At 29.3% G+C, this 25,445-nt stretch overlaps 5 protein-coding genes across 5 annotated transcripts in view; 1 reads left to right on the top strand and 4 right to left on the bottom strand.

Moving 5' to 3' along the window:
* LOC139771396 (non-structural maintenance of chromosomes element 3 homolog) overlaps positions 1-25,445 on the top strand; it is a 161,502-nt gene that overhangs the window by 119,896 nt on the left and 16,161 nt on the right. The gene's annotated exons all lie outside the window — the stretch shown is intronic.
* On the bottom strand, positions 2-7,078 carry LOC139771391 (uncharacterized). Its single transcript, XM_071704124.1, has 9 exons — positions 6,935-7,078; positions 4,878-4,997; positions 4,646-4,763; positions 3,920-4,181; positions 3,633-3,746; positions 3,479-3,569; positions 1,248-1,384; positions 222-354; positions 2-146 (listed from the first exon to the last, which is right to left on the bottom strand). Exons 1-9 carry the CDS (start codon positions 7,076-7,078, stop codon positions 93-95), a joined length of 1,173 nt encoding a protein of 390 aa, XP_071560225.1. The 3' UTR covers positions 2-92.
* Positions 9,111-11,972, bottom strand: LOC139771397 (uncharacterized). The gene is made up of 8 exons (XM_071704129.1): positions 11,817-11,972; positions 11,046-11,163; positions 10,386-10,647; positions 10,139-10,255; positions 9,975-10,065; positions 9,693-9,838; positions 9,395-9,527; positions 9,111-9,311 (listed from the first exon to the last, which is right to left on the bottom strand). Exons 1-8 carry the CDS (start codon positions 11,958-11,960, stop codon positions 9,261-9,263), a joined length of 1,062 nt encoding a protein of 353 aa, XP_071560230.1. The 5' UTR covers positions 11,961-11,972; the 3' UTR covers positions 9,111-9,260.
* Positions 13,369-16,176, bottom strand: LOC139771379 (uncharacterized). The gene is made up of 9 exons (XM_071704112.1): positions 16,005-16,176; positions 15,560-15,679; positions 15,232-15,349; positions 14,848-15,109; positions 14,584-14,700; positions 14,421-14,511; positions 13,904-14,049; positions 13,566-13,698; positions 13,369-13,469 (listed from the first exon to the last, which is right to left on the bottom strand). The coding sequence occupies exons 1-9, from the start codon at positions 16,146-16,148 to the stop codon at positions 13,419-13,421; spliced, it is 1,182 nt and encodes a 393-aa protein (XP_071560213.1). The 5' UTR covers positions 16,149-16,176; the 3' UTR covers positions 13,369-13,418.
* LOC139771395 (uncharacterized) lies at positions 17,322-20,434 on the bottom strand. The gene is made up of 9 exons (XM_071704126.1): positions 20,291-20,434; positions 20,084-20,200; positions 19,838-19,955; positions 19,153-19,411; positions 18,874-18,990; positions 18,720-18,810; positions 18,032-18,168; positions 17,744-17,876; positions 17,322-17,668 (listed from the first exon to the last, which is right to left on the bottom strand). Exons 1-9 carry the CDS (start codon positions 20,432-20,434, stop codon positions 17,618-17,620), a joined length of 1,167 nt encoding a protein of 388 aa, XP_071560227.1. The 3' UTR covers positions 17,322-17,617.

Genomic DNA, 25,445 nt, shown 5'->3' with positions numbered 1-25,445 from the left:
AAACAGCAAGGTATCTATTTATTTTCTAAGCATAAATACATTTGTCTATTTAACTATGTTCTCACTATCGCGTTACTAAATTCGTATATGTTTCATGACCGTGTAGAATGTATGACAGTGAAATAAGATATTGAGACCTTTACCAGCTGTAATTATAAACATTCTCTTTTATTCAATCTGTGTGTAATGTAATACCGTCGATAAATTATACATTATATTACCATAGCGAAACACTCCATTGATCCCTCAAACAGTTTACCGATTCTTATTTTAAATTCCTTAGTTCCTCTTTGCAACAAGAATAATATCATTCTCTGTATATGTAAAGGAGTTTTATACCACTGAACATTGTACCTACAAAAATGACCCAGAGAGTACAAAGATGTCTAAAAAATGACTAAAAGATGACAGTTTTTCGGCATAGATATCTTTTCGTTAGAGCTTAAAGTCAACTGAAAGATGATTAAAGATGACTTATATCCCACTAAATGTTGTCTTATAGCCAAAACTTATAAAATGACTAAAAAACATCCGATATTAGACATCTTTTAGCCATCTTTTAAAATCATATTGTGGACATATTTTCGTTTTTTATGTTTTATATAAATTTAGTTTATAAATAAAAGGTTTATGTTAATAAAACTTAAGATTATAATTGCAAAAAATATTTTATTGCAACGAAAAAGCATTTTATTTCAATGTCACTTTTATATAGATTGCACAATAGAGCTGATATTCTTCATATGTCGTGTGACAAATTAAGCATATTAATTAGCTGCAGAAAGAAGGTCTCGAGTTTCTAGAAATCCTCCATCTTACAGCCAATCGGAACGCTTGACAAAGCTTGTCGTACGACACATGAAATATCAACCTAATGAATAGTACAAAAGACGTGCAGCGACAACGTAACAATAACAATACTGCCGCTAAAAGTTATAAAATAGGCCTCTTGGTCCATGACATACATTACGGGAATTCTTACGCATGCACATTAAAAAAAGCGTCATGTAAGACATATTTTAGACATCTTTTCGTCTAGCCGAAAAGACGACTATAAAAAGACATCTTTTCGTCATCTTTTAGTTTTATGCTGTCTGAGTGAACATGACATTCTAACTTGAAATGAAAATTTTTGTATTAGTTTACTGCACGCGTTAGAAGCTAATTCTTTCTACATTAAGACAACTTCTACATTTGCTGTTACTGAAGAATCTCTATACGTTGTCTATCATATGAATATTTCTTACGCAGTAGTGAATACGTGATTATTGTGGTCAATTATAATCTGTCCCATTAGATTAGCTAAAAACATATGTATGATCGCTAGTAACACAAATCCATGTGGCACAAACAGTTTCTCGATATTATATTCAGATGATGCTAGCTGAAAAAAAAAACAAATTTTATAGGAATTAATAAACTCTAATATACAATTATGTCCATCAACGACTACACAATAAATTTTCTTCATTTTTAGTACAAAGTTTACAAGTGATTTATACAGATAAGAGATATTGCTGTGAAACGCTTATTGTACACGAGTACAAATTAGAATGCGTTCTGATTTTACATTACAGACTTTATTGACTTTAATGACATTACTGACTTTAACATTATAATTGTAAAAGTTGTTTCACGATTACATCTATAAGCAATATAGCTCATTAAGTGGTAGTCAATAAAAATGTTGCGAACTTGCATAATTACATTACATACTGCAACATTTCTGTGTTCTTTTACTATAGAGCGCATATTCTATTCGTTACTTTTCTTCTCATGTCATTTAGTATTTAAAAAGTTGCATTCGTCGTATATACAGAGCGACACAAAAGTCCCCGGAATTTTTTTGAAAACATTGAGGAAAGCTACCAAACTGTACGCAAATTAAACATCTACACTTTAAACAGAACATAAAACATTTAGAATATTAATAACAAAATTAAACAAAGAAAATTACATTAAATGTTACCTTTGGCTTTAATACATTTCCGAAGCGGCTTCGAAAATGTATTAAGGATGTTCTATAGGGACAGGTCCAGCCAAAAGTCATGGAAATCTTAAAAACACCGATATTAATTCTCTAAAGATCCAAAGAAAAAAAAATGTATACAAATAGTTACGACAAGTCTAATAGAATGTAAAAAACGTAGATTTAGTGACTGTAAATAACTGTTAATACTATTTTTTTCTTAAAAAAAATCTCGGCAAAATAATTTTTGACAGTAAATTTGCCCTGAATTCGACTTAAAAAAATTAAATCTGTGAAAAATTATAAAATAAAGTAATTGCTCTAAACTCGTAATTTCAGTCATATTCAATAATATAAATTAAGTATATTGTATAAACATGAAAATTATATTTTTATTATAATAATATTTGCTGTAAATATATTAATAAGCTACGCAGCTAAATGTGTCAACACTGTACAATCAATTGGGAGGCCTGTTTTCACACACACGTACTAACACAAATCTATAGTTAATGCTATATTGGAGGTTAGTGGAAAAGCTTGTTATTTTTCGAGTATACATGCTTTACGGATGGAGCAGCTGATTGCGGTGTTGCCACACTTCCATACTGCGCGCGCCGATAGTCCGATCACGAGTCCGATCCGTCAATAATTTCATTAATCTTTTTGCAATTTCTTCAAAACTATGTTGTAAATCGTTTCAAATTTTGTTGCTATATTTTTGTTTGTTGATGATCTACTTGTGTGTAAAATATCACTATATTCGTTACATTTTTTAATGTTTTTTTTTACACTTTTCTCTGTAACGCCATAAGGTTACATGTTAAAACTCGGATATTAATAAATTGATAACTTTTTATCTAAATTGTGAATCAATCTGAAATTTGGCCCCGAACTTTGAAAGAGTACCTATACAGAATATGATATTAAATTTTCATCAACTTCGTTACATTTTGCCTAACTATATAAAACATCCTTAAAGCCAAAGAAAACATTTATTGTAATTTTTTTTGTTTAATTTTGTTTTTAATGTTCTAATGTTTTATTTAGCTACCATTTTTTTTTTGCTTTTTTTGTATGTCGATATATATTATATGAAAATAACAATGTCTTTCTGTCACCTAATGACACATCTAACAAATATATTTGATTGCAATTTTTAAGGTTGTTACTCATTTTAACGGCAAATGGATTCCACCACGTGATTCTACAATCAAAAAGTAAAGTAACAAAAAAAACTGAAAAATGAAAGGTCATAATTAAATGGCCTATCTTTGAAGTTTTCCTTTTTTTCCCACACTTTTTGACAGCAAATGTCACTACGTGATTCCAAAAAAATATAAGAAACCATGCAAATTTTACTTGCCGTCTTGAGGGCAAAAATCAGCCACTTTTTAACAAACTCGATTATAGCATGTCTACCTTGTCGATCTTTGTCATTTACTACACAATATCACTAATAAATTTCGAAGTAGCTTCATACATTATTACACGTTATAGGCAACTTACTTGAAACAAGTTTAGGCTCAAAGAAAACACACCACATGCTATTACACAAAACACCATTATCTCTAATATTGAAATCAAGTGCCTGTTCAATCTTCAAAAACAAAAATAATATTATTATGAATATTGCATGAATATTGTCATCGCAGATACAGACTTCATAGCTTGCCGGTGAATGTCGACGGCACAAATTATGCCTCCAATCATCAAAATCTTATTTTTCAGCGTAGGTTGTAGAATGTTGATATTTATTGCATTCTCGATACGATAACTGTAAACATTTAGATTGTAATTATATTACGTAGTAATTTATTGAATGACGCAACTTTTCAGTTAAAAAATTGTTATTTACTTATTATTACATTTATTTTAATATGTTAGTTAAAGATATAAACTTTTAGTTACATTTCATATTATTAAGGTCATTTCTATATGTATTCGTACCTAGCAATTCTAAACATTCCACAGATATGATGAATATATGAAATTATCATTGTACCAATTGCTGTTGCTGCAATCGCTGCAATGCACATAGTTGCGTTGATGTGGAACAGAATCAAATAAAAATACTTTTCTCGATCGATGAAATACTCCATCGTAAATAGAAATTTATATGGTCGAGATTCATTCGTCGATAGATCAACATCAGTCATATTTAATGAAAATTGTACTACAAAGAGACCAAATAGGCAGTAAACTCCAAATGCTAAAGAATGTTGAAAAGAATATATTATTTACTTAATTTACTAGTGCATGACATTTAAAAAATTATCTTACGTATACTAATAGTTAGTTCTCTTTTGGATTTTATTTATAAACGCTATTTTTATTAGTTCCGTAAATTTAACTAATAGCTAGTTTCCTTTTGAATTTTATTTATAAACACATTTGCTATTTATCGCAAACACACGTACGTGACAAATGTTATAATAGAATCATATATACTTAGATATAATATAGACAGACACGCATGCACGCACATACGTAAGCACGCTTACTCCCATGCACATTGTGCTCGCGCACACGCACGTATGTGTGTGTGCATGTATGTGTATATATACGTCAACACTAAATTATTATAATCTGTCAAAATTTATTTTTTTTTCCTTCATAGCTTACATATTATATTATAACTTTGATTATATCCAAAGCCAATAAAAGTTGTCTTACTTGTAAGTACAACCGTATAATGTTTTGCAGTGCACACATATTTTTTCATGATAGCGATTTCATTTTTATTTGTTAGTTTGTTATGGATGTGCTGAAGCTGTATCAATAAATCCTTCACCTGTCATTCCAACAACTCTTGCATACATCAAAGCAAATATTTTAATATCTTAAAAATTAACTAATCAGGAAAAGCTATCTCGTTTAAAGAATATTTCATAAGCGATTAACTTACACCTTCAATGTTAAAACAGAACGTGTTATATTCTATTATAGGAATAGTCATGTAAGTCGTGCAAGACAAAACATTCATTAAGACTTCGAAAGTACATCTTAATGTTAAAAATGCTGTCAACTGTTAGTAATCAATTTTATTAATTTTCTTTACATCTTGGATAAATAATAGTTACAATATAAGTAAACATTAACAAAAGGGGGACCCAGGTCTTACAACCTTGGCCTTGACATATATTATAGAAGTCACTTTCCTGAGTAACCTTCATAAGGTTTTATCGTCATCGTTCGTTGTTTATTAAAAAATTGTTTATTAAAAAAATATTAACAAAGAAGTTTAAGAAATATAACAGTTTGTGTCAGTGCTAAGGGAAGTAATTAGTTGATATATGTAGACACATGTAGACGTAAGAAGGGTTTGAACCCTCCTCCTGCAGCAGGGATGGATGGGTGCGGACGTCGGTTCGTGTGGAAAGTTGAAAACCCAAACCGTAGAATGCTGTCCAGAGAACCGTCCACGCGAAGCGAAGTCTACCCCACCCCACCCCTGCTTACGGGCGAAACGAGGTCTATCATTGTACGATTTGGATTTTCAACTTTCCACGCGAACCAAGGTCCACCCCCACCTTTCCGTGTTGAAGGGGGTGGGTCGAAGCCCCACATGTGTACTGTTTATACACACATATCAGCAAATTACTTTCCTTAGTACTGACATAAACTGTTATACATATTTCTCAGTTATATTTGTTATTAAATTCTTAATAAAGAACGAGCGACGACTAAAATCTTCTGAAGGTTACTCAAAAGGGTTACCTCTATAATATATTTCAAGATCAAGGTCGTAGGAGTTGGGTCCCCTTTTGTCAACGTTTACCACAATATATTTGATACAAATATCATTGTAGCCCAGTAAAATGACAAAATTTGGAGGAAATAATACTGACTGGGCTGAAACTTTGTAAACAGGCTTGTTTTAGGGTACTATTCAACATATTAAAAGTCCCCACGTGTAAACGCTACGTTGCGGGCAGGGGAGGGTCCAAAAGGTTTAAAAAATCAGTTTTTTGCAAATAACTCGGAAAATATCAACTTTACGGAAATTTATGTAGATCTCAAAATTGTAGCTTACAAAATTCCGCACAATTTCGTTTTTTATTAAAGTCTGTACGACCAAATGGAGCAGAGATCGAATTTTTTTTACACACCGGTAGTTTTGCGACGCAACGAAAACGCGTACGCGCGAAATTGTTCGTAATTAGATTCTCTACAACTTTTATTTAAAACATTTCTCGATTCGAGAGTCCATTTTCGAGATATTAGCGAAAAATGCGCGATGCGCGTACGCGTTTTCGTTGCGTCGCAAAACTACCGGTGTTTAAAAAAATTCTATCTCTGCTCCATTTGGTCGTACAGACTTGAAAAAAAACGAAATTGTGCGGAATTTTGTAAGCTACAATTTTGAGATCTACATAAATTTCCGTAAAGTTGATATTTTCCGAGTTATTTGCGAAAAACTGATTTTTTGGACCTTTTGGACCCTCCCCTGCCCGCAACGTAGCGTCTACACGTGGGGACTTTTAATATGTTGAATAGTACCCTAAAACAAGCCTGTTTATAAAGTTTCAGCCCAGTCAGTATTATTTCCTCCAAATCGACAAATTTCGAGTCATTTTACTGGGCTAATTGCATAACACATAGTGAGACAAATAAAAATATAGTAAAAAAAACTTGCCGTATAATAACTTATACATGAGTATAATAACTTATACTCAAATAAGTTAGAGTTTAACGGTTTGACAGGTTATGTCGGGTTAAAGTCGGGTAAAAAGTTAATTTTTAAACTTTTAACCCAAAGATTAATGTGATAGGTTAATGAGTCACTTATGTATTTTGCATAACCTTAAAGAGTAGCGAGCCTAAAGTTTAAAAATTAACTTTTTACTCGACTTTAACCCGACATAACCTGTCCAACCGCGCGCCGCGTTAAACTCTAACTTATTTGAGTACCCCTATAGTAATATAGTTATCATGATTTGCAATATTATGATATTTTTTTACCTGAAATATAATAAACGTTGTCAATATAGTAGAAATGAAAATGTGTTGAAATCTGGCAAAGTTGGATTGTTGGTAGGGCCATAAGCCGACAGTGAGCAGTAGAATTCTATTTACCCTAAAATATTGATCTTCTTTGAGGGTCATATCTTCGTGAGGTCCGGAACGTGAGTGATTGTTAAGAAGTCCATAACGTACGTTTATCCCCTCTTTTCTCCATCAATCGCCCTCCGCTCCCGTGCCCGAATAGACGTTCTTCTCTCTTCTAGTGTAAATTGTAGTGCAAATATCGTAAATTATATAATGGGCCAACAGATCGTTATATCATTAGATACATACTTATAATTTAGAATCATTTCTTTGAACTATGGCTGAAATAAAGCTATCAACCTGACATCCGAGAAAATTCATTGTATTATTTTTTTTCTATTAAAAAGAAAGGTTTTTATGAGAAATCGAAAGCACGCAAGCGCATTCCCTCTTTTCCAATAATTCTACTTCATTCTCACGTACGCATTCGTAAGATACACTTGTGTAGCTCCTCTGCCAAAGGAACAATCGCGGTCTGTAATCCTATTGATGCCGGACCTACATGGTAAAGCTTATAATTTAAAATTGATCAGATTAGGTAAATACGCGACACTCTTCAAATAAAATAAACTTCAAATTGATTAATTGATTTTTAGCAAATATTGATTATATCAGTTATTTATAGTTATCGCTAATAATATTGTTCTTTTTTTGCGTATATTTCGACGTAAATTCTTTAATTGACCTACAATACGGTCGTGCAAATCCATTATGAGATCGGAACACACTTAATTTAACAAAATAACGAATTGTGCATGGGAAAAAATAAAAGTAATGTAAAATTTTCAATTATACTTTGTATATATGTATATGGACTATAGAGCCATAAACTCAACGATCATTACGATTTAGATGCATTGGAAAAATCTGAAATGCTAATCTTGATTTGACTAATTTTAATTTTTTATTTTAGCAGTATTTAATTACCCTATAGACTCAAAAAATGAATTGTTTTAAACATTTTTCATAATTTTTTTCAAACATTAATCATAATTGTTTTAAAATACCGTTGTCTCTTTATTAAATATATTTCCAACACGATATTAATAAATTCATGTTTGTTATGTTTTTTATCGCCGTGTAGAATATGTGGCAGTACCTAAAGTAAGATACTAGGAGAATTTCACTAGCTGTAAACATACTCTGTTATTGTAACATGCACTACTGAAATATTTTATATTCTCTTACCGTAGCGATACACTCCATAGATGCATGTGAAGTAGCTTAGTAGTCTACCGATATTTAAACAAAATACTATGATTCCTCTTTGCAGAAATAGTATCATTTTTTGTATAAGTATAAAGGGATTCTGTATCACTGAACGTTGTACTTACGGCATTGAACATAGGGAATCGCTAACTTTAGATAAAAATTTTGTCATCAGATAACTTAGCATATATATTGATTCGTTTTGCAACAAATCAGTTTCTACATCTATTGTTATTATATCCAGAATGTTATTTGATTTTGAAAAAAATTATTATATGTTTTTTTCCATAAAAAGAAGAAAAGCTTTTATGAGTAATCGAAAGTCACGCGTATTCCCTCCTTTTTTATGTCTCTATATACATCATTCTCGCGTGCACACATTTGTAAGATACTACGTTTGGTCTTTGAAAAAAGCATTCATCAACTTGACTATTTCGGCATCCGTCTTATTAAATAAAACTTATGTCATTTTAAAAGATAGCAATTAGATGACGTTCTTGTTATTATACTTTTATGTTACAAGTTAATAATTATGTGATTTATATGTTAGCCGATATTATGTACGGACAAGTCAGCTATCAAATAATCATATTAATTATTCCTTGTTAGACATACGTTTAGTTCTTTATATTTTTTAAATTTTTTAGCATGTATGTTATTTAATATTAAAAATTAAAATTATCTTTAGTTATAGACTTATTATGAAAACAATGAATTATTTATATCGAAGTACTGTTCAACTCATGCGTGTTGGTATAGATATCACGCACGGAAAATAAAGACCAAACTTGAAAAAGACACATAAAATGATTATAATGTATTTTTATACATCAAGTATTATTATATGCAATGTTCAATGTCGATAAATTAAATATGTATGTTGGATCAAATTATTTTATTTCTTTGTGTCTTTTTTAATACTAAAACTTTGAAGTAAATTACATAGTTAAGAACTAAAACTTTCTACATGTGTGTGAGAGATACTGCTTCTTAAAATTTATTTTTCCCTGTTTATATCTGATTTATATCGTCATACCATAGATAACATGACAGTAAAGTAAGATACTGAAGCCTTTACCAACTGGAACCAAAGTCATCCTTTTTTATTCTATTCGTTTATAATATACTATATTTAAACAAAGGTATCTTATTGTATCTTATTACCGTAGCAAAGCATTGGATGGATGAAACAAATATTCCACCGACAATTATAGTAAAATCTTTGGCGCCTTTTAGCAACAAGAAGAGTATCATTCTTTGAATATGCAAGGGAGCTACATACCATTGAACGCTGTACCTACGAAATTATAGGGACAGAATCATTGATTTGAATTGAAAGAAAGACGGGAAGATTTATGACTAATTTATGACTCATTTGATAGTCATAGTAATAGTACTACTTTACTTTTAACACAGCCATCCACAAAGTAAACTATCGATATCTCGCAAAAAAGTCTCTTACGCAGTAATGAATACGTGATTATTGTGATCTATGATATTCTGTCCAGAAAAGTTGCATATAAACAAATAAAGTATATTAATAAATACAAAACTAATAGGGAAGAAAGCTTCCTCAATAGCTTCTTTCGAGGATACAATCTGAAAAATCTACAAAATACAAGATTGCAATTAATTATTATCTACGTTCTAGCAATCCTCATTTTACTATAGTTTTATTTCTTTAACAAGAATTAAAATTATCGTTTGTTCAAAAATAGATTTGAAAATAAAATCCAAAACTTACCCGAAGAAAATTGAAACATAAGGAAATGATAAAGATCACTGTTAAACTCAAGAACATTGTTTCAAATCTAGTTACTAAATATTTGGATAATCTTTAAAAACATAAAAACATTAGTGCATATATTATGCATATATCTTTGTATAAAAGCGTAATTGCTTCCTAACCTCATTGCTTCCCGATGAATATCTACAGCGCACATTAAACTTCCGGATTTGGAAATTCTATTTTTTAAGCTAATATCTTGTGAAATATTAATCTTCACTGCACGTTCGATACGATAACTATAATAATTATACAATTTTTGAATAGGACATTTTTTGAAAGGTAAACTTTATCTATACCTTCGTCCAATAGCAATAATTCTATTCATAACTCGAATGTTTGTAGCCATTTTATATATTCATTTCATACCTAGAAATTTTGAACATTCCAAAAATAAGCTGAAGATATCCAAGAAGCATTGTTCCTGTTGCTATTGTTGCAGCCGATCCTATGCAAAATGCTACGTTTATATGTAATAGGATTAAAAAAAAATATTTTTCTTGATCGACAAAATATTCCGTTACGAATTGCATTCGACGTGGTTGAGATACATTTACTGATAAAGCAACGTCAAACATATTCATCAAACATTGAACGATAATAGTAAAAGATATTCCGCAAACCCCAGCTGCTAAAAAGCGTAATTGTTATTTAAATTTTTGCTATTTGGTTTTTCAAAATTGTTTCATGTGTGTCATATATCATAAACATGTATTTTAAAATATAACATACAATATCTTTTACCATGACTATAATCAATTTCTATGGCACAATTGGTAGCTATGTATTTAATAGCTATTTACACATTTTATTTGTCTTATAGACATTTACTACTAATTGCTTTAAAAATACGTATAATAAATACTTTTTACAAACTTTTTAAACTACACATATGTATAATATATATATGCAAAGAAATTATGAGAACAAGCATAATTTTGTAATATATTAAAACTCATTTTCTTCCACTAATATTTTAACAATGTAGATTTATATAAAACGTAATCGCATAAAAAAATATTGCTTTACCCGTAAGTACAGCTGTGTAACGTTTCGCATTGTAGCCATATTTTTTTATGATCGCAATTTCTCTTTCATCCTTTAATTCGTCATATATATGTTGAAGTTGCATCAGTAAGTTTTTTACCTATTATTCCAGCAACATATTCTTATATTGTCTTTGTATACATCAGAATATATTTCGCGTATAAATATTTATTTCGTTGTAAAGCTTTATTTTACGGCTATGTCATATATTCGCAACTTACAGTTTTGATGTTAACACAGAACGAATTGTAGTGTATCAAGTAAACAGTAAAGAAAGATGCGGACGACACAACCTTGGCAACGAGATCAAGAGTACATCTTAAAGTTATAAGTGATGTTAGCTGCACACAAAGAATAATTTTATTTAATTTTATTTATAAATATAACTCTAAGTATGTAGGTACTCTAAGTAATTACAATGTATTTAATATAAAAGTTGGACGGAACAGTATAGATTGAGATCAATTGCGCTGCAAATCTTCTCTTCTTATACATATTTTGTTTTAAATCACGTCATTTTAACACGATTGAGTGTATTAACTTTTAATTTAATACGATTAAACATGTTAAATAACGTAATTTAACACATAAAGAAACATGTAAGAAAAGCTTCAATCAAATGTTATTTCTAGACGTGTTATTTTTATGCGTGTAAAAATAACACATTTTCCGTAAAAATAACACACTTGGATTTGTAATGCGCTTGAGATCAATTGATATTATGAGTACAATGTCAATATATTGTTTTCTTACCTGAAATATAATACTCGTTGTCAGAATACTGGAGAGGAAAATGAACTGAAATCGAGTGAGTTTGGATTGTTGATAAGGCCACAAACCGATAGCTAGCAATAGGATTTTATTGAGACCGAAATACTGAACTTCCAGACGGATCATCTCCCTATGCGCTCCAAAACATTACTGCGAAGACGTCGACGACCGACGGTGGGCTCATCCCCTCCTTTTTTCACTAATCGGTTAAATTATTCCATATATCGTTTTTCTCTTACGTAAATTTCAACGTAAATTCCGTAATTGACTGTAATGCACAGTTGAGCAAGTCCACCGTGAGATCGGAACACGTTCGATTCAGCAAAATTCTGAGTAAGATGCATACCATTCTTTATAACATAATTTATGTGATCGATGTTGTTTAAAGTAATTCGACGGATGTGTCTTTCCCTTGAAAAACTGAATTATATCTAGAAAAGCTACGCAGGCGCATTTTCTCCTTTTCAGTTTTAAAACTTCATTCAAGTACGAGCATTCGTGAAACACACTTCGTCTTCGAAAGAAATATATTTTAACCCGTTTATCTCTTAACCTTTAAATGACTCTAACCCTTTTGATGCCGACCTTATCTGGTAAAGCTCATAATTTAAAAGTAATTTAAATATTGATGTGCTATCTAGTGCTAAATAATATTATTTACTATAATATTATTATATAATATTGGCTATACTCTTATCTTTTTTTATTTCTTATGTCATTGACTACCGGAAGATTTAAATTTAAATATTTTAATTATTATATTATTTAGAAGAAAAGTCCAACGTGTGTGTGTGTGTGTGTGTGTCGATAGCAAATTACAGATTAAAAAATCTTGAAAGCAATGTAAAAAAGAAATTGAAATTATGTGATTATATATATTTGAAGTATAGAGTATATAAGCAGTACTTAATACTCATTTGAATACATTACAACGTACTATATCTGACGTACTAATATCTTTATTTAAATATCTTAATATATTACGTCTATCTTAATAACAAAATTTCTAGCTAAACTATACGTTCAAAAAATTAATCTCTTTATTTCTCTAAATATGAATATCGTCGTTTTTTTACTAAGTGTATCCTTATCAATAAATACAACTGTATCCTTATTAAGAACACAAAAGTTGTTCAAACATATTTAGCACTTAAACATTACGCTTTTACATTACGTTTTATTTCTGTTCGCGCACTCAAAAGTATCATCTGTAAGATCAAAAGTTTATCTGTAAGAAAAATGTCTGTCTCCTCATCCTTAGAAACCATTAAACGTTTCAAGTTGTTGTTGTTGAAGGTAATATGATTCTGTTTTTTTTCTCTATCAAAGTGTAGAAATAGGTTTATTTTTTCGTATTTTTTATAATTCTACGAATGTATCACCAAAAAATTCAATCTTAATGTTGCAAAAATATTAATGCTGATAATAATTATTTGTCTGAAAGTAATGTCCATAAATATAATTAATCTGTATACTCAACATTATAAATATCTTAATTTTACAAAATATGAAATTAAAATATCAGGAATTTTTAATTTATTATATATGTTTATTCTTATTTAATTAGATTTTATTTTTTACTTATTACTGTACAGAATACATAACGGTAAAGTAAGATACCGAAGCCTTGACCAGCTATAAAGAATAATATTGTTGAGTATGTGTTCATTTATATTACGTTTACATCAAATACATATATTTCAACACATGCATGACACATTATTTTCTTACCGTCGCAAAACATTCTAACGATCCAATAAACAATCCACCGACACCCAAAGTAAAGTTTTTGGCGTTTCTTTGCAACAGAAAAAATATAATTTTTTGAATGTGTAAGGGAGCTAGATACCATTGAATGCTGTATCTATGAAGTCCAAATCCAATAAATTTAAAAAATCGATAATGAAAAAGAAAGGAAAATACATAAATAGTATTCCGCACATTTTGTTTAATTTATACGTAGATAACGTGCTAGTGTTTATTTTGAAATTATAAAATATATATTTATAAAATGTGCATATAAATATACATATTGTATATAATAATATCTCATTGAAAAAATCTCTTACGCAGTAATGAATACGTGATCAGTGTGATTTATAACATCTTGCCCGATATAGTTGGAAATAAACATGTATAAAATACAGGATATTACGGATATAGCGGGAAATAAAAATTCGTTGATGTTATCTTCAAATGCCTTAATCTGAAAAATCTAATACACGAGTTTCGTGGACATACTCAATTATTTATTGTGGTAGCAAATTGCTTCATTCTATTAAATATGCTATGTATAAATTATACAAATAATGAAATAAACTAAGTTGTTTAAATAATAAAAATTACGATTAATATTTGTAAAAAATAATTTTATACGCGAAATTTTTTAGTCAGAATGTGTTTTTTATCGAAAAAAAACATTCTTTTTTACGATTAATATTTGTAAAAAATAATTTTATACGCGAAATTTTTTAGTCAGAATGTGTTTTTTATCGAAAAAAAAACATTCTTTTTTAACACTAAATTGTAAATTATAAAATATCATATCGTTCAAATATTTTTTTAAAAAACTATTGTAAGACTTACTCGGAACAGGTTGAGGCTCAAAGAAATCACTCCAACTCCTATTAAGCAGAACAGCATTATCTCAAATTTGGATACCAACAGCTCAGACAATCTTCAAACATAAATAAATATTGTATAATTCTTGTTGTATAATTTTTATGTAGATATAATTTTATATACTAACTTCATAGCTTGCCGATGAATATCAATGGCACTTATTATTTCTTTAAATATCAAATTCTCATTTTTTAAAGTAATATTTTGCAGCATATTGATCTTCATTACGCGTTTAATACGATAACTATAAAGAATGCATTTATCAAAAATAGCCTTATCTCTTTTGCTTTCTAAAAGTAAATTTTATCTTTAGATTTATCCAAAATAATTATACAATTTTGTTTACAATTTAGAATTTTTTAACCTTCTCTATAGTCTTCTCGTTCGATACCTTGAGATCCTAAACATTCCGCAAGTATGTTGGAGATATGCTATAAGCATCGTTCCTATCGCTATCATCGCGGTAAATCCTATGCAAAGAGCTGCATATATATGCAACACGATTAAATAAAAATATTTTTCTTGATCGATAAAATATTCCGTTGTAATAAGCAAATGACGAGATTCAGATACGTTTCTCGATAAAACGACGTCGTAGATACTTGACCAAAATTGGGCAACAATAAGAGCAAATACGCTACAAATGGCAACTACTACAAACAGTTATAAAAGAATTCTCATACAAATTTCTGCATGTAAAACTATTCAAATTGCTTTTTATATTATGTGTGTGACATAGAAAGTATTGTAATGTAAAATTAAAAATTTGTCTTACTAATGAGTGTAATCGTGTACCATTTGCCATTGTCACTATACTTTTCTATAATAATGTTTTCATATTCATCTCTTAGACCATTGTATGTATATTGAAGTTGCGTCAGTAAATCTTTCACCTATCAGTTCAACAATTTATTACACTAGCTTAGGATATCTCAAAAAGAATGGCCAATTATTAAAATATATATTTTTTGAAAATATAAACATATATACATATATAAAATTAAAAATTAAAAGTGAGTGTATACCTATACATATGCATATGTATGTAGTATATAGGCATTACGCACAAACAAAGTGAAAATATCTGTTATAAGCCAACTTACGTTTTCAATATTAACAGCAAATGCGATGTATTTTATTAGAAATAAAATGAAGAAAAGTGTACTAGAAAAAACCTTAATGGCAAGGTCGGAAGTATATTTAACGGTCAAAAATGAAGTAAACTAAAAACAATAAATTTATTAAAATACTAATATATTAAGACATCATTTCTTTGGATATTCAGTAATTCAGTTACGTATTACACTTTTTACTACACAACTTTTAAACATAATGTTTTTATTAATATCTTCATATGTGATAAATGAAAAATTTTGCATTTAAATAATTATAATATATATTATAATATAGATAATATGTAATAATTTATTAAACATATAAATTATAATATATAAATTACGTGTTAGTAAAAGATCACTAGAAATATCAATTTGTTACAACTTATCTTATACCTTATTGTATAGTAATAATATAAAAATATTACCTTACTTGAAACAAAATAGCGCTTGTCAAAATACTGAGGAAAAAGGTGAACTGAAGACGGACGAGTTTTGATTGTTTATAGGGCCACAAACCCATAACGAGCAGAAGAATCCTGTTAAGACTGAAATATTGGGTCTCAATGCAGATCATATCTCTATGAACTCCAGAACATAACTGCGAAGAGAAATAATGTCTTTATTCCTTCCTTTTAGTATTTATTGATTAGGTATCCCTTCTCTTTTTTGGCGTAAATTTTAGTGCAATTTTCTTAAATTCATTCGTATATGCAGCACATAATACTGTCGTGAGATCGGAACACTCGCATTTTACATTTCTCAGAGTAAGGTCTATGATTAAGCGATCGATGTAATTGCGTAGAAAAATGGGTGTTTTCTTTATCATAAGAAAAATAATAGAACACTCTTGAAAGAACGACTTGCGCAGGAACCGTAGGAGACCCGCGCAAGCGTATTCAGCACTTTCCGATATTTTAATCTTCTCGCTTCATTCACATTTGTGCTGTCATAAGATACGTTTCATCTTTAGGAAAACGTTCGTTCTTTCACTACTACTTCAAGAACATTTCAAATTGTCGTTGAAGGTAATAAGATTCTTCTCTCAAAGAGTAGAAACATATTTCTGTTTTTACTCCTATTTTCATTATTTTCTGTAATACATATTTCTATATGTAATACATCACACAAAATTGAAATTAATTGACGTTTAAAGATAACAATATTAAAATTTCTCATTTATGTAGTAGTAAACTTTTCTGTGGCAATATATCTATACTATTATATAAAATCCTTACGGGTGGTGTATGTTTGTGCGTTTTTAACTTAAAAACTATTGGACCGAATTTTTACCACAAGTATATAAAATAGGGGTAGAATTTTCCGGAAAGTGCTATAGAGTGTGTAGTTTTTCGTTATCTATTTTCTGGAAACCGATTTTTTTCATTCTTACGGGTGGTAAAATTAAAAAAATTAAAAAAATCAGTTTCCAGAAAATAGATAACGAAAAACTATACGCTCTATATAGCACTCCCCGGAAAATTCTACCCCTATTTTGTGTTGCACAACAGCAAATGGCGAAACAGAATGTCAGGGGCCAAGTAAAGCTGTTACGACGAGCGCTACGATTAACATTATGATAGATGTAGATGGACCACTAAGAAGACGTTGCCGGACACGGATTACTTAACAAAAATTGTTCAATTTACCAAGATCTAGCACCCTTTTAAGTTTGTCGCAAATGTCCGGAAACACTCTGTATATAATCATTGATACTAAATGAAATATATAAGATTAGTATTTAATGTTTAATTAAAATTGCGCAATAAAATATCATGTTTGGAAGCAAAGTAGAATAAATATATATTTTTTTTTGTTTTTATTTACAGTAGAGTGGAAAAAAATCTATGATTTCAATGCACCAAAGATACCTGATGTACTAATATCTTGATTTGAATAATTTTTACCTTCTATTATCTTTCTTAACAGTTTTTTATAAATATCTAAACTGCATTTTCGAAAAATTTGTATTTTCTAAATATGAATATGTTGCTTCTTGATTAATTACGCTCTCACCATGCTGTTACTGAATTCACACTTGCTTCATCATCGTGTAGAATATATAACAGTAAAGTAAGATACCGAAGATTTAACCAGCTGTAATTAAGAACGTGTCTTTTCATAACATTTATTTCTAAAATGGTACTTTTGAGATATTCTATATCATCTTACCGTGGCAAAACATTCTATAGATGCACTAAATAATCCACCAACATTCAAAGTAAACTCCTTGGTTACTCTTTGTAATAGAAATAGTATCATTCTTTGTATATGTAACGGGGCTCTATACCACTGAACGTTATACCTATTTGTACATAGATAACGAATTGCTAATTGATTAAAAAAATTTATTACTTTTAGCATGTATTCTAATTTGTTCTACAAAACTACTATATTCTAAATCTGATATTCATTCTTAAAGAGCAAACGTTTATATCTATCTCATGAAATGTTTCTTACGCAGTAAAAAGGACATCATTATTGTGATCTATTATATTCTGTCCAATATAGTTGGCTATAAACATATATATAATACTGACAGATACACATAGCAACGGGAAAAAAAATTCCTCGACATTATTTTCAGATGAAGCAATCTGAAAAATCTAATATACAAATTTTATGGAAATTGTCGATCTTTTTTATATATACTTCTTAACACTATTAATCTATAAATAATACGCAGTAAATTTTGTTTTTTTTTATAAAGCTATTTTCTTAAAACTAAGGATAAAAATATATTATATAGAATTGGAAAATTGCTTTGCAGTTTGCTTTGATTAATGAGAAATAGCACAAAAGGGGTATAAAATATAATACAAAGACTGTCTAAAGAATATGTAGATTAGCGATATTATTTGAAAAATATCAGAAAACTTATATTATTGTTATATCTTGAACACTGAATTTTATAATACAATATGCATCTTCTCTACTCATGATTTTTATTTGAATGATATGTAGTATATATACAGTTAGGTGTCTAAAGTTTTACATTCGTCACTTCTAATTATTTTTATAATAATTGTTATTGAAAGTTTATAACTCTGGCATCAGTTTGTCGATTCTTGCTATACGTACTGAATAGTAAATATTAATATATATATAATTTCCGAACGTACATCATAACACAAAATAGAAAACTTACTTGAAATAGATTTAGAGTTAAGCAAGCCACGCCACACACTATTAAACAAAACATCATTATCTCGAATGTGGACAGCAAATGTTTGGACAATCTTTAAAAACAAAAATATATTATTAAACATATTAAATGTATATTTATGGACGTGAATACAAACTTCATAGCTTGTCGGTGAATGTTGACAGCACAAATTATACCCTCAGTCATTAAGATTTTATTTTTCAGCGTAATATTTTGTCGAATATTGATATTGATTGCATGCTTGATACGATAGCTGTAAATGTTTGTGTCATAATTATACAGCAACGCACTGAATGACAGTTTTTCAGCTAAAACCACATCTTTACACAATTCTTTTTTAACACATTATGTTAATGATAACAAATTTTGGTTACAATTCAAATTATTATAATTGTTCCTACGTCTATTTTCGTACCAAGCAATTCTAAACATTCCACAGATACACTGGAAATATGTAATGAGCATTGTTCCTATTGCTAATATCGAAGCCCACCCGACGCAAATTACTGCATTGAAGTGCAGCAGAATCAAATAGAAATACTTTTCCTGATCGATAAAATATTCCATCATAATTGGCAGATGACGTAATTGAGATACGTTTTTCGGTAAAACGACAAGAGTATTCAACCAATATTGGCTGGTAATAATGACAAATGCGGTGCTAACAGCAAATACTAAAAAATATCAAAAAACATTTTTGTCGTTAAAATTTCTACCGTATATGCTTATCAAGATCTATAGTGTTTAATACGCGCACATACATATATAAAATTTATATTGTTATATATAAAATTATATATAAAATTTTATATTATTTTGTTAACTCATTTATAATTGATTTCTATTTAGAACTACTTTATTATTTCTATCAATTTGTACATACAATTGCAATTCACATTATGCAATTTGTACAATATGTCACTAATGTGTTACTAATTATTGTAAACGCATGTATATACGGCAAATACTTTAGTAGATTTGTGTGATATAAAAGTATGGAAAAATATATCATAATTTGTCGAAATCGACTTTGAAGTATTCATATCTTATATACGTTAAATAATAATTTTAAGCATAGATCTAGAAGTATATTGTTTTACTTGTAAGTATAATCGTATAACGTCTTGCACTGCAACTATATTCTTCTATGATAGCAACTTCGTTTTTATCTTTTAATTGACTATATATATGTTGAAATTGCATCAGTAAATCTTTTACCTGTTATTCCAATAATTTTATATATTGTCTCTGTATATAACTATATATGATAATAGTTTCTAATATATAATAATAATTCAATCGACCCAAATGATTATACTGCGAAACGCATACTCTTATAAACTTACAGCTTCGATGTTAATACAGAATGAGTTGTATTTTATTAAGGAAACAATAAATAAAGATGCGGAAGATAGAACCCTGACGAGATTTGACGTACATTTTGATGTCATTAGCGTTGTTAACTACCGGTAATAATTTTATTTATAATTATGAACTATTTCATAGTGAAGCGGTAACTTCATATAATATTATTAGTTATACTCTATTCTTACCTGAAATATAACACCCGCTGTCAGAATAGTAGAGAAGCAAATAAACTGCAATCGTGTCAATTTAGATTGTTGATAGGGCCACAAGCCGATCACGAGCAATAGAATTCTATTGAAGCTAAAATACTGAATTTCTAAAGGAATCATTTCTTTGCAAGGTCTGGCATGCGACTGATTATGAAAAAGTCGACGAGTACGATTATCCCTCCTTCTTTTCTATTGATCGACTAAATATTCTCTCTTATATGTGAATTTTAGCGTGAATGCCATAATTTGCATAATGTAAGGCTATACAAATTGCCATCGTAGGATCAGAAACTTATTCATATTTTAACAGCGTTTTTTGCAATAAGAATTACGAGAATTACGATTAAGGTATCGATCTGACATCAAAGAAACTTGAACAAATATCTTCTTTTAATAAAAAAAAAAGAAAAGAAAGACGTTTATGAGAGAACAAAAGTCACGCAAGCGCATATCCTCTTTTTCACCACAATAACTTCATTCTCGTATGTACTTTCGCAAGATACGTTTCGTCTTTGAATCGAATATCCTCCAACCTTGACTTCTTCAGTACCGATCTTAATTAATACAGTTCATGTCATTTTTAAACATGGTGATTAGATCAATGATAATATCTTTATATGTTATAAATTATTATTATAATTATAGATATTTTTAATTAATAAACAGCGTACGATTGACACACACCGATGAGCAGGTATTGAATATCATGTTACCTATCAAATAATATTATTTTATACCAGACATGTTCTCCCTTTTATTTATCTTTAATTTTTTCAATATTTTTTAAAATATTTGAACTTTGTTATTTATATAAACATTAAAATATATTAATAAAATATATATATTTAAAAAATATATTTAAAATATATTAGTATTAAAATATAACAATAATTTATTACTTATCAAGGTAATGTCCAATTCGTGCTAATAACATCATATACGGGAAAAGTCTATCGAATATATTTGAACTGATATTGCATATAAAATAACTCAGACAGCATGTATGTCGAAAAAACGTCATAAAGATACCTTTAAGATGTCTTTTAGACACGTATGTCTGAAAGATGTCTTTACGACGTCTTTTAGACATGTGTACTGTCTGGGAATTAAATTTCTTTGTCCATACTTGATGTTCATACAATACGTACAATATATAATCCTAATGCATTTGCAAATAATTGACGTAATTGACTTATGCGTTAAAATATTTAAATGTTAAACGTTCTCGATTTTCTTTAGTAGCAAAACTTCACACAAGCTAAATTACATAGTCAAAAATAAAATTTTGAGTAAATATTTAATTTATTAATCCCACCTCCAATGTTTTTGATCTTAACATGTATTGTTAGTTATATCCTTGAGCAATGTTCAAAAGATTTTTGCCGGCAGTCATTGTTTATTAAAAAGTTATTAATAAAAAAGTTGCAATTAGAGTAGGATTGGGTTAGATTAGGTTTTTTGGAGATGGAAGTACACTGTAAGCACCGGACGGTGTGGGATAAACCTTACTTCGCGTGGAAAGTTGGAAACCCATGTGGGACCATACAATGATAAACTTCGTTTCGCATCCGAATCAAGGTCTCGATATGTTTTTCAATATCATGGCTTACTTCTATAAACTGACACGTGAATAATATTTGTAGAAATTACTTAATAAATTTAGCTGCTGCAACTTTTTTTGTTAGTAACTTTTTAATAAATAATGATCGCCGACTAAAGCCTCTTGTGAGTTTATGTTTTATGTTCTTGATCACATATGTGAAGACATCGAGGATGACACCAGTAATCTGCATATTTACCGAATTTTCTGTTTTCTAAATATAAAATGCTAATTTATCTTCTTCAAAAATACAGTTTTTTCATGTGCTTACTTGATTTATATTTGTCTCGTCACTGTGTAGATAATATAACAGTAAAGTAAGATACCGATGCTTTCACCAACTGCAATCAAAAACATTATTATTGTTAAGGTAAAGGTACCAATACCCGGACACTTAAACATAGGAAATGTACCAATACCTGGACACGTATCTGTGTCTGGATACCTTTAAAAAAATATAAATTTATGAAAATAAACGTTTGGATATTATAACTGAAGTTTCAAACTACAAGAAAAAATACTTTTATCTTTGATTTTAATTCGCGTTATACTTATAAATAATAAAGATGTCCGGATATAGATACATGTCCGGGTATTGATTATACCTTTACCTTACACTTGTTTTTAATATACTATCTAATATAGTCTTAAAAAAACACTACTCTCTAAATCTGAATCAGTGACTATTCACTGATTCAGATTTAGAGAGTACATGATTCTTACCATGGCAAAGCACTCTAAAGATGGAGTAAACAATCCACCAACATTCATAGTATAAATTTTAGCGCCTTTTAACAACAAGAAGAGTATGATTCTCTGGATGTGTAAAGGAGTTACGTACCATTCTACTCTGTATCTATGAAAATTATAAGGACGAGAATAGAAAATTTAAGAGAAAAGCAGAAAGATTTACGAATATTTTTCATCATTTTACATTAATAATTACAATACTTGTTAAGTATTAACTTCTTTACTTTCTTTACTTGTTTACTTTAGATAGCAAACTGTAAAATGAATCTTCTTGTAATTATACATATATCGTGAGAAAACCCCTTACACAGTATCAAAAACGTAATTATTGTGATCCGTCATATTTTGTCCAAGAGAATTCGATATAAAGAGATATAGAATATTAACAGCTGCAAACGTCATAGGCAATAAAACTTTTTTAGTAGCCTGCTCGGATAACACAATCTGAAAGATCTGAAATACAAATCTCACGACTGCAATCAATTTTTTGCACCATAATTGTTCTTAATATCGATTTATATGAAATTGCTACGCAAGTTTGATTAATAAGAAGTATCAATAAAATTTTCTCATGTAGCATAAATTTCTCAAGTATATGTTACTAGCTCGTTACCCGGGCTTCGCCCCGGAGGACATATGTAATAAGACACGCAAATAGTCTCTCTCTCTCTCTCTCTCTCTCTCTCTCTCTCTCTCTCTCTCTCTCTCTCTCTCTCTCTCTCTCTCTCTCTCTCTCTCTCTCTCTCTCTCTCTCTCGATTATTTCCCGAAAAATTGGAAAAATTAAAAAAACCGGTTTTCAAAAAGATCGGTAACAAAAACTGTACACATCATGACGCTCCCCGTAAAATTCTACCCCTACTTCATATACAATTCTTTAAGATTCTGTCAATTAATTCCCGAAAAATTGAAAAAATTTCGGTACCGGCTTCCAAAAAGATCGGTAACGAAAAATTATACACTTTATAGCACTCCCCGGAAAATTCTACCCCTGTTTGATCTATAATTCTTTGAGATTCGGTCAATTATTTCCCGAAAAATTAGAAAAATTAGAAAAACCGGTTTCCAGAAAATCGGTAACAAAAAACTATACACATAGTGGCACTCCCCGGAAAATTCTAGCCCTATTTCATATACTTTTGGTAAAAATTCGGTTCAGGGGTTTGGGCTGGGCGTTGATGAGTCAGTCAGCCAGTCAGGACATTTGTCTTCTATATATATAGACCGGTTTCCAGAAAATCGGTAACAAAAAACTATACACATAGTGGCACTCCCCGGAAAATTCTACCCCTATTTCATATACTTTTGGTAAAAATTCGGTTCAGGGGTTTGGGCTGGGCGTTGATGAGTGAATGAATGAGTCAGTCAGTCAGTCAGGATATCTTCCTTTATATATATAGGTGAAATGTCTAATACCTGTTCAAGAAATAAAATAAATATAAGAATAAAATCTCTGAAACTTACATGGACAAAGTTGAAACATAATGAAATTACAAAGATCTGTGCTAAACAGAAGAACATTATCTCAAATTTGGATATAAAGTATTTGGATAATCTTTAAAAATAAGAATTTGTTGTTACTACGTATATTACATGTATATACTATTATACATACTTATGGATACTAACCTTATGACTTGTCGATGAATATCTACAGCGCTAATTAAATCTTCAGATTTTGAAATTTTGTTTTTCAATGTAATATTTTGCTGAATGTTGATTTTCACTGCGCGTTCAATACGATAACTGTAAATAATATAGTTTTTTAATAACGTATTTCTTTGTTTGCGCAACGTAAATTCTACACATTTTTTCAACACAGTTTTATCCGCAACTTAAATTTTTTTGGCATTTTAGGTTTATTTTATACCTGGATATTTTAAACATTCCACAGAAAAACTTAAAAAATGCAATAAACATTGCTCCTGTTGCTATCATCGCAGTTGCACCTATACTTAATGCTATATTGATATGTAGTAGAATTAAAAAGAAATATTTTTCCTGATCAACAAAATATTCCATTACAAATTGCATGCAATGTGATCGAGTTGCATTCGTTGATAGAACATCATCAGACACAGTCCAAAATTGAATAAAATTAAGAGATACTGCGCAGATACCAGCTACTAAAAAATATTAGAAAATAATTTGATATTTGAATTTCTATTGTATAACGTAAAACTTTCAAATTATTTTACATATAGCATGCCTACATGAGTTACAAAATATTAATATTCTTTAACTTTCATCAATATTTATTGCGCAATTGATAGCTATTCATAATTTTATTGAATGTAGACATATAGAGACACGTTTATCACTATACATATATGTATAATTATCACATAAATACATCAAAAGTATGTACGTATACAAAAAATAAATTCAAATGGTTATACTACAGTATATGCAAAGATATATAAAAAATTTATGGTAATCTATCATAGTCGATTTCTTTGACTGAAATTTTGATAAATTATATGTTAAATAGGAAGACATAATTATATGTAAAAATATATAAAAATATTATCTTACCTATAAGTGCAACCGTATAACATTTCGCAATGTAGCCATATTTTTCTATAATAGCGATTTCGTTTTTATCTCTTAATTCGTTACATACATGCTGAAGTTGTATCAACAACTCTTTTACCTGTTATTTCAGTAACTTATATGCCACCTTTGTATATATAACACTTTTTTTTCTTACAAATATTTTTTAATATAAAAGTTTTACAGTTACCATTAAACTAATGAACTTACAGTTTCAATATTAACACGA

Source organism: Temnothorax nylanderi, unplaced genomic scaffold (genome assembly GCF_030848795.1).
Source record: "Temnothorax nylanderi isolate EJ_2023f unplaced genomic scaffold, tnyl_v1.0 TNYL_tig0039_pilon, whole genome shotgun sequence".
Classification (NCBI taxonomy): domain Eukaryota; kingdom Metazoa; phylum Arthropoda; class Insecta; order Hymenoptera; family Formicidae; genus Temnothorax; species Temnothorax nylanderi.
The sequence above is the reverse complement of the archived record's forward strand: the minus strand, read 5'-3'. Positions and strand labels throughout refer to the sequence as shown.

Bases quoted from the DNA above. Each gene is read 5' to 3' on its own strand.
- LOC139771397 (XM_071704129.1), bottom strand. From the start codon at position 11,960: ATGATCCGTCTGGAAGTTCAGTATTTCGGTCTCAATAAAATCCTATTG. The intron at 9,528-9,692 runs GTAAGAGACTTT...ATAATTTCGTAG, and splicing joins AATCACGTATTCATTACTGC to GTACAGCGTTCAATGGTATG. The intron at 9,312-9,394 runs GTAATAAGATAC...CTTTGGTTCCAG, and splicing joins CCATCCAATGCTTTGCTACG to TTGGTAAAGGCTTCAGTATC.
- LOC139771391 (XM_071704124.1), bottom strand. From the start codon at position 7,078: ATGACCCTCAAAGAAGATCAATATTTTAGGGTAAATAGAATTCTACTG. The intron at 355-1,247 runs GTAAGAAATATT...TCATTTTTGTAG, and splicing joins AATCACGTATTCACTACTGC to GTACAATGTTCAGTGGTATA. The intron at 147-221 runs GTAATATAATGT...TTATAATTACAG, and splicing joins CAATGGAGTGTTTCGCTATG to CTGGTAAAGGTCTCAATATC.
- LOC139771395 (XM_071704126.1), bottom strand. From the start codon at position 20,434: ATGATTCCTTTAGAAATTCAGTATTTTAGCTTCAATAGAATTCTATTG. The intron at 19,956-20,083 runs GTAAGTTTATAA...TTGGAATAACAG, and splicing joins TCTGTATTAACATCGAAGCT to GTAAAAGATTTACTGATGCA. The intron at 17,877-18,031 runs GTAAGAAACATT...ATGTACAAATAG, and splicing joins AATGATGTCCTTTTTACTGC to GTATAACGTTCAGTGGTATA.
- LOC139771379 (XM_071704112.1), bottom strand. From the start codon at position 16,148: ATGATCTGCATTGAGACCCAATATTTCAGTCTTAACAGGATTCTTCTG. The intron at 15,110-15,231 runs GTAAGACAAATT...AACTGTTTGTAG, and splicing joins GTACACGATTACACTCATTA to TAGTTGCCATTTGTAGCGTA. The intron at 13,699-13,903 runs GTAAGAGATTTT...TGGACTTCATAG, and splicing joins GATCACGTATTCATTACTGC to ATACAGCATTCAATGGTATC.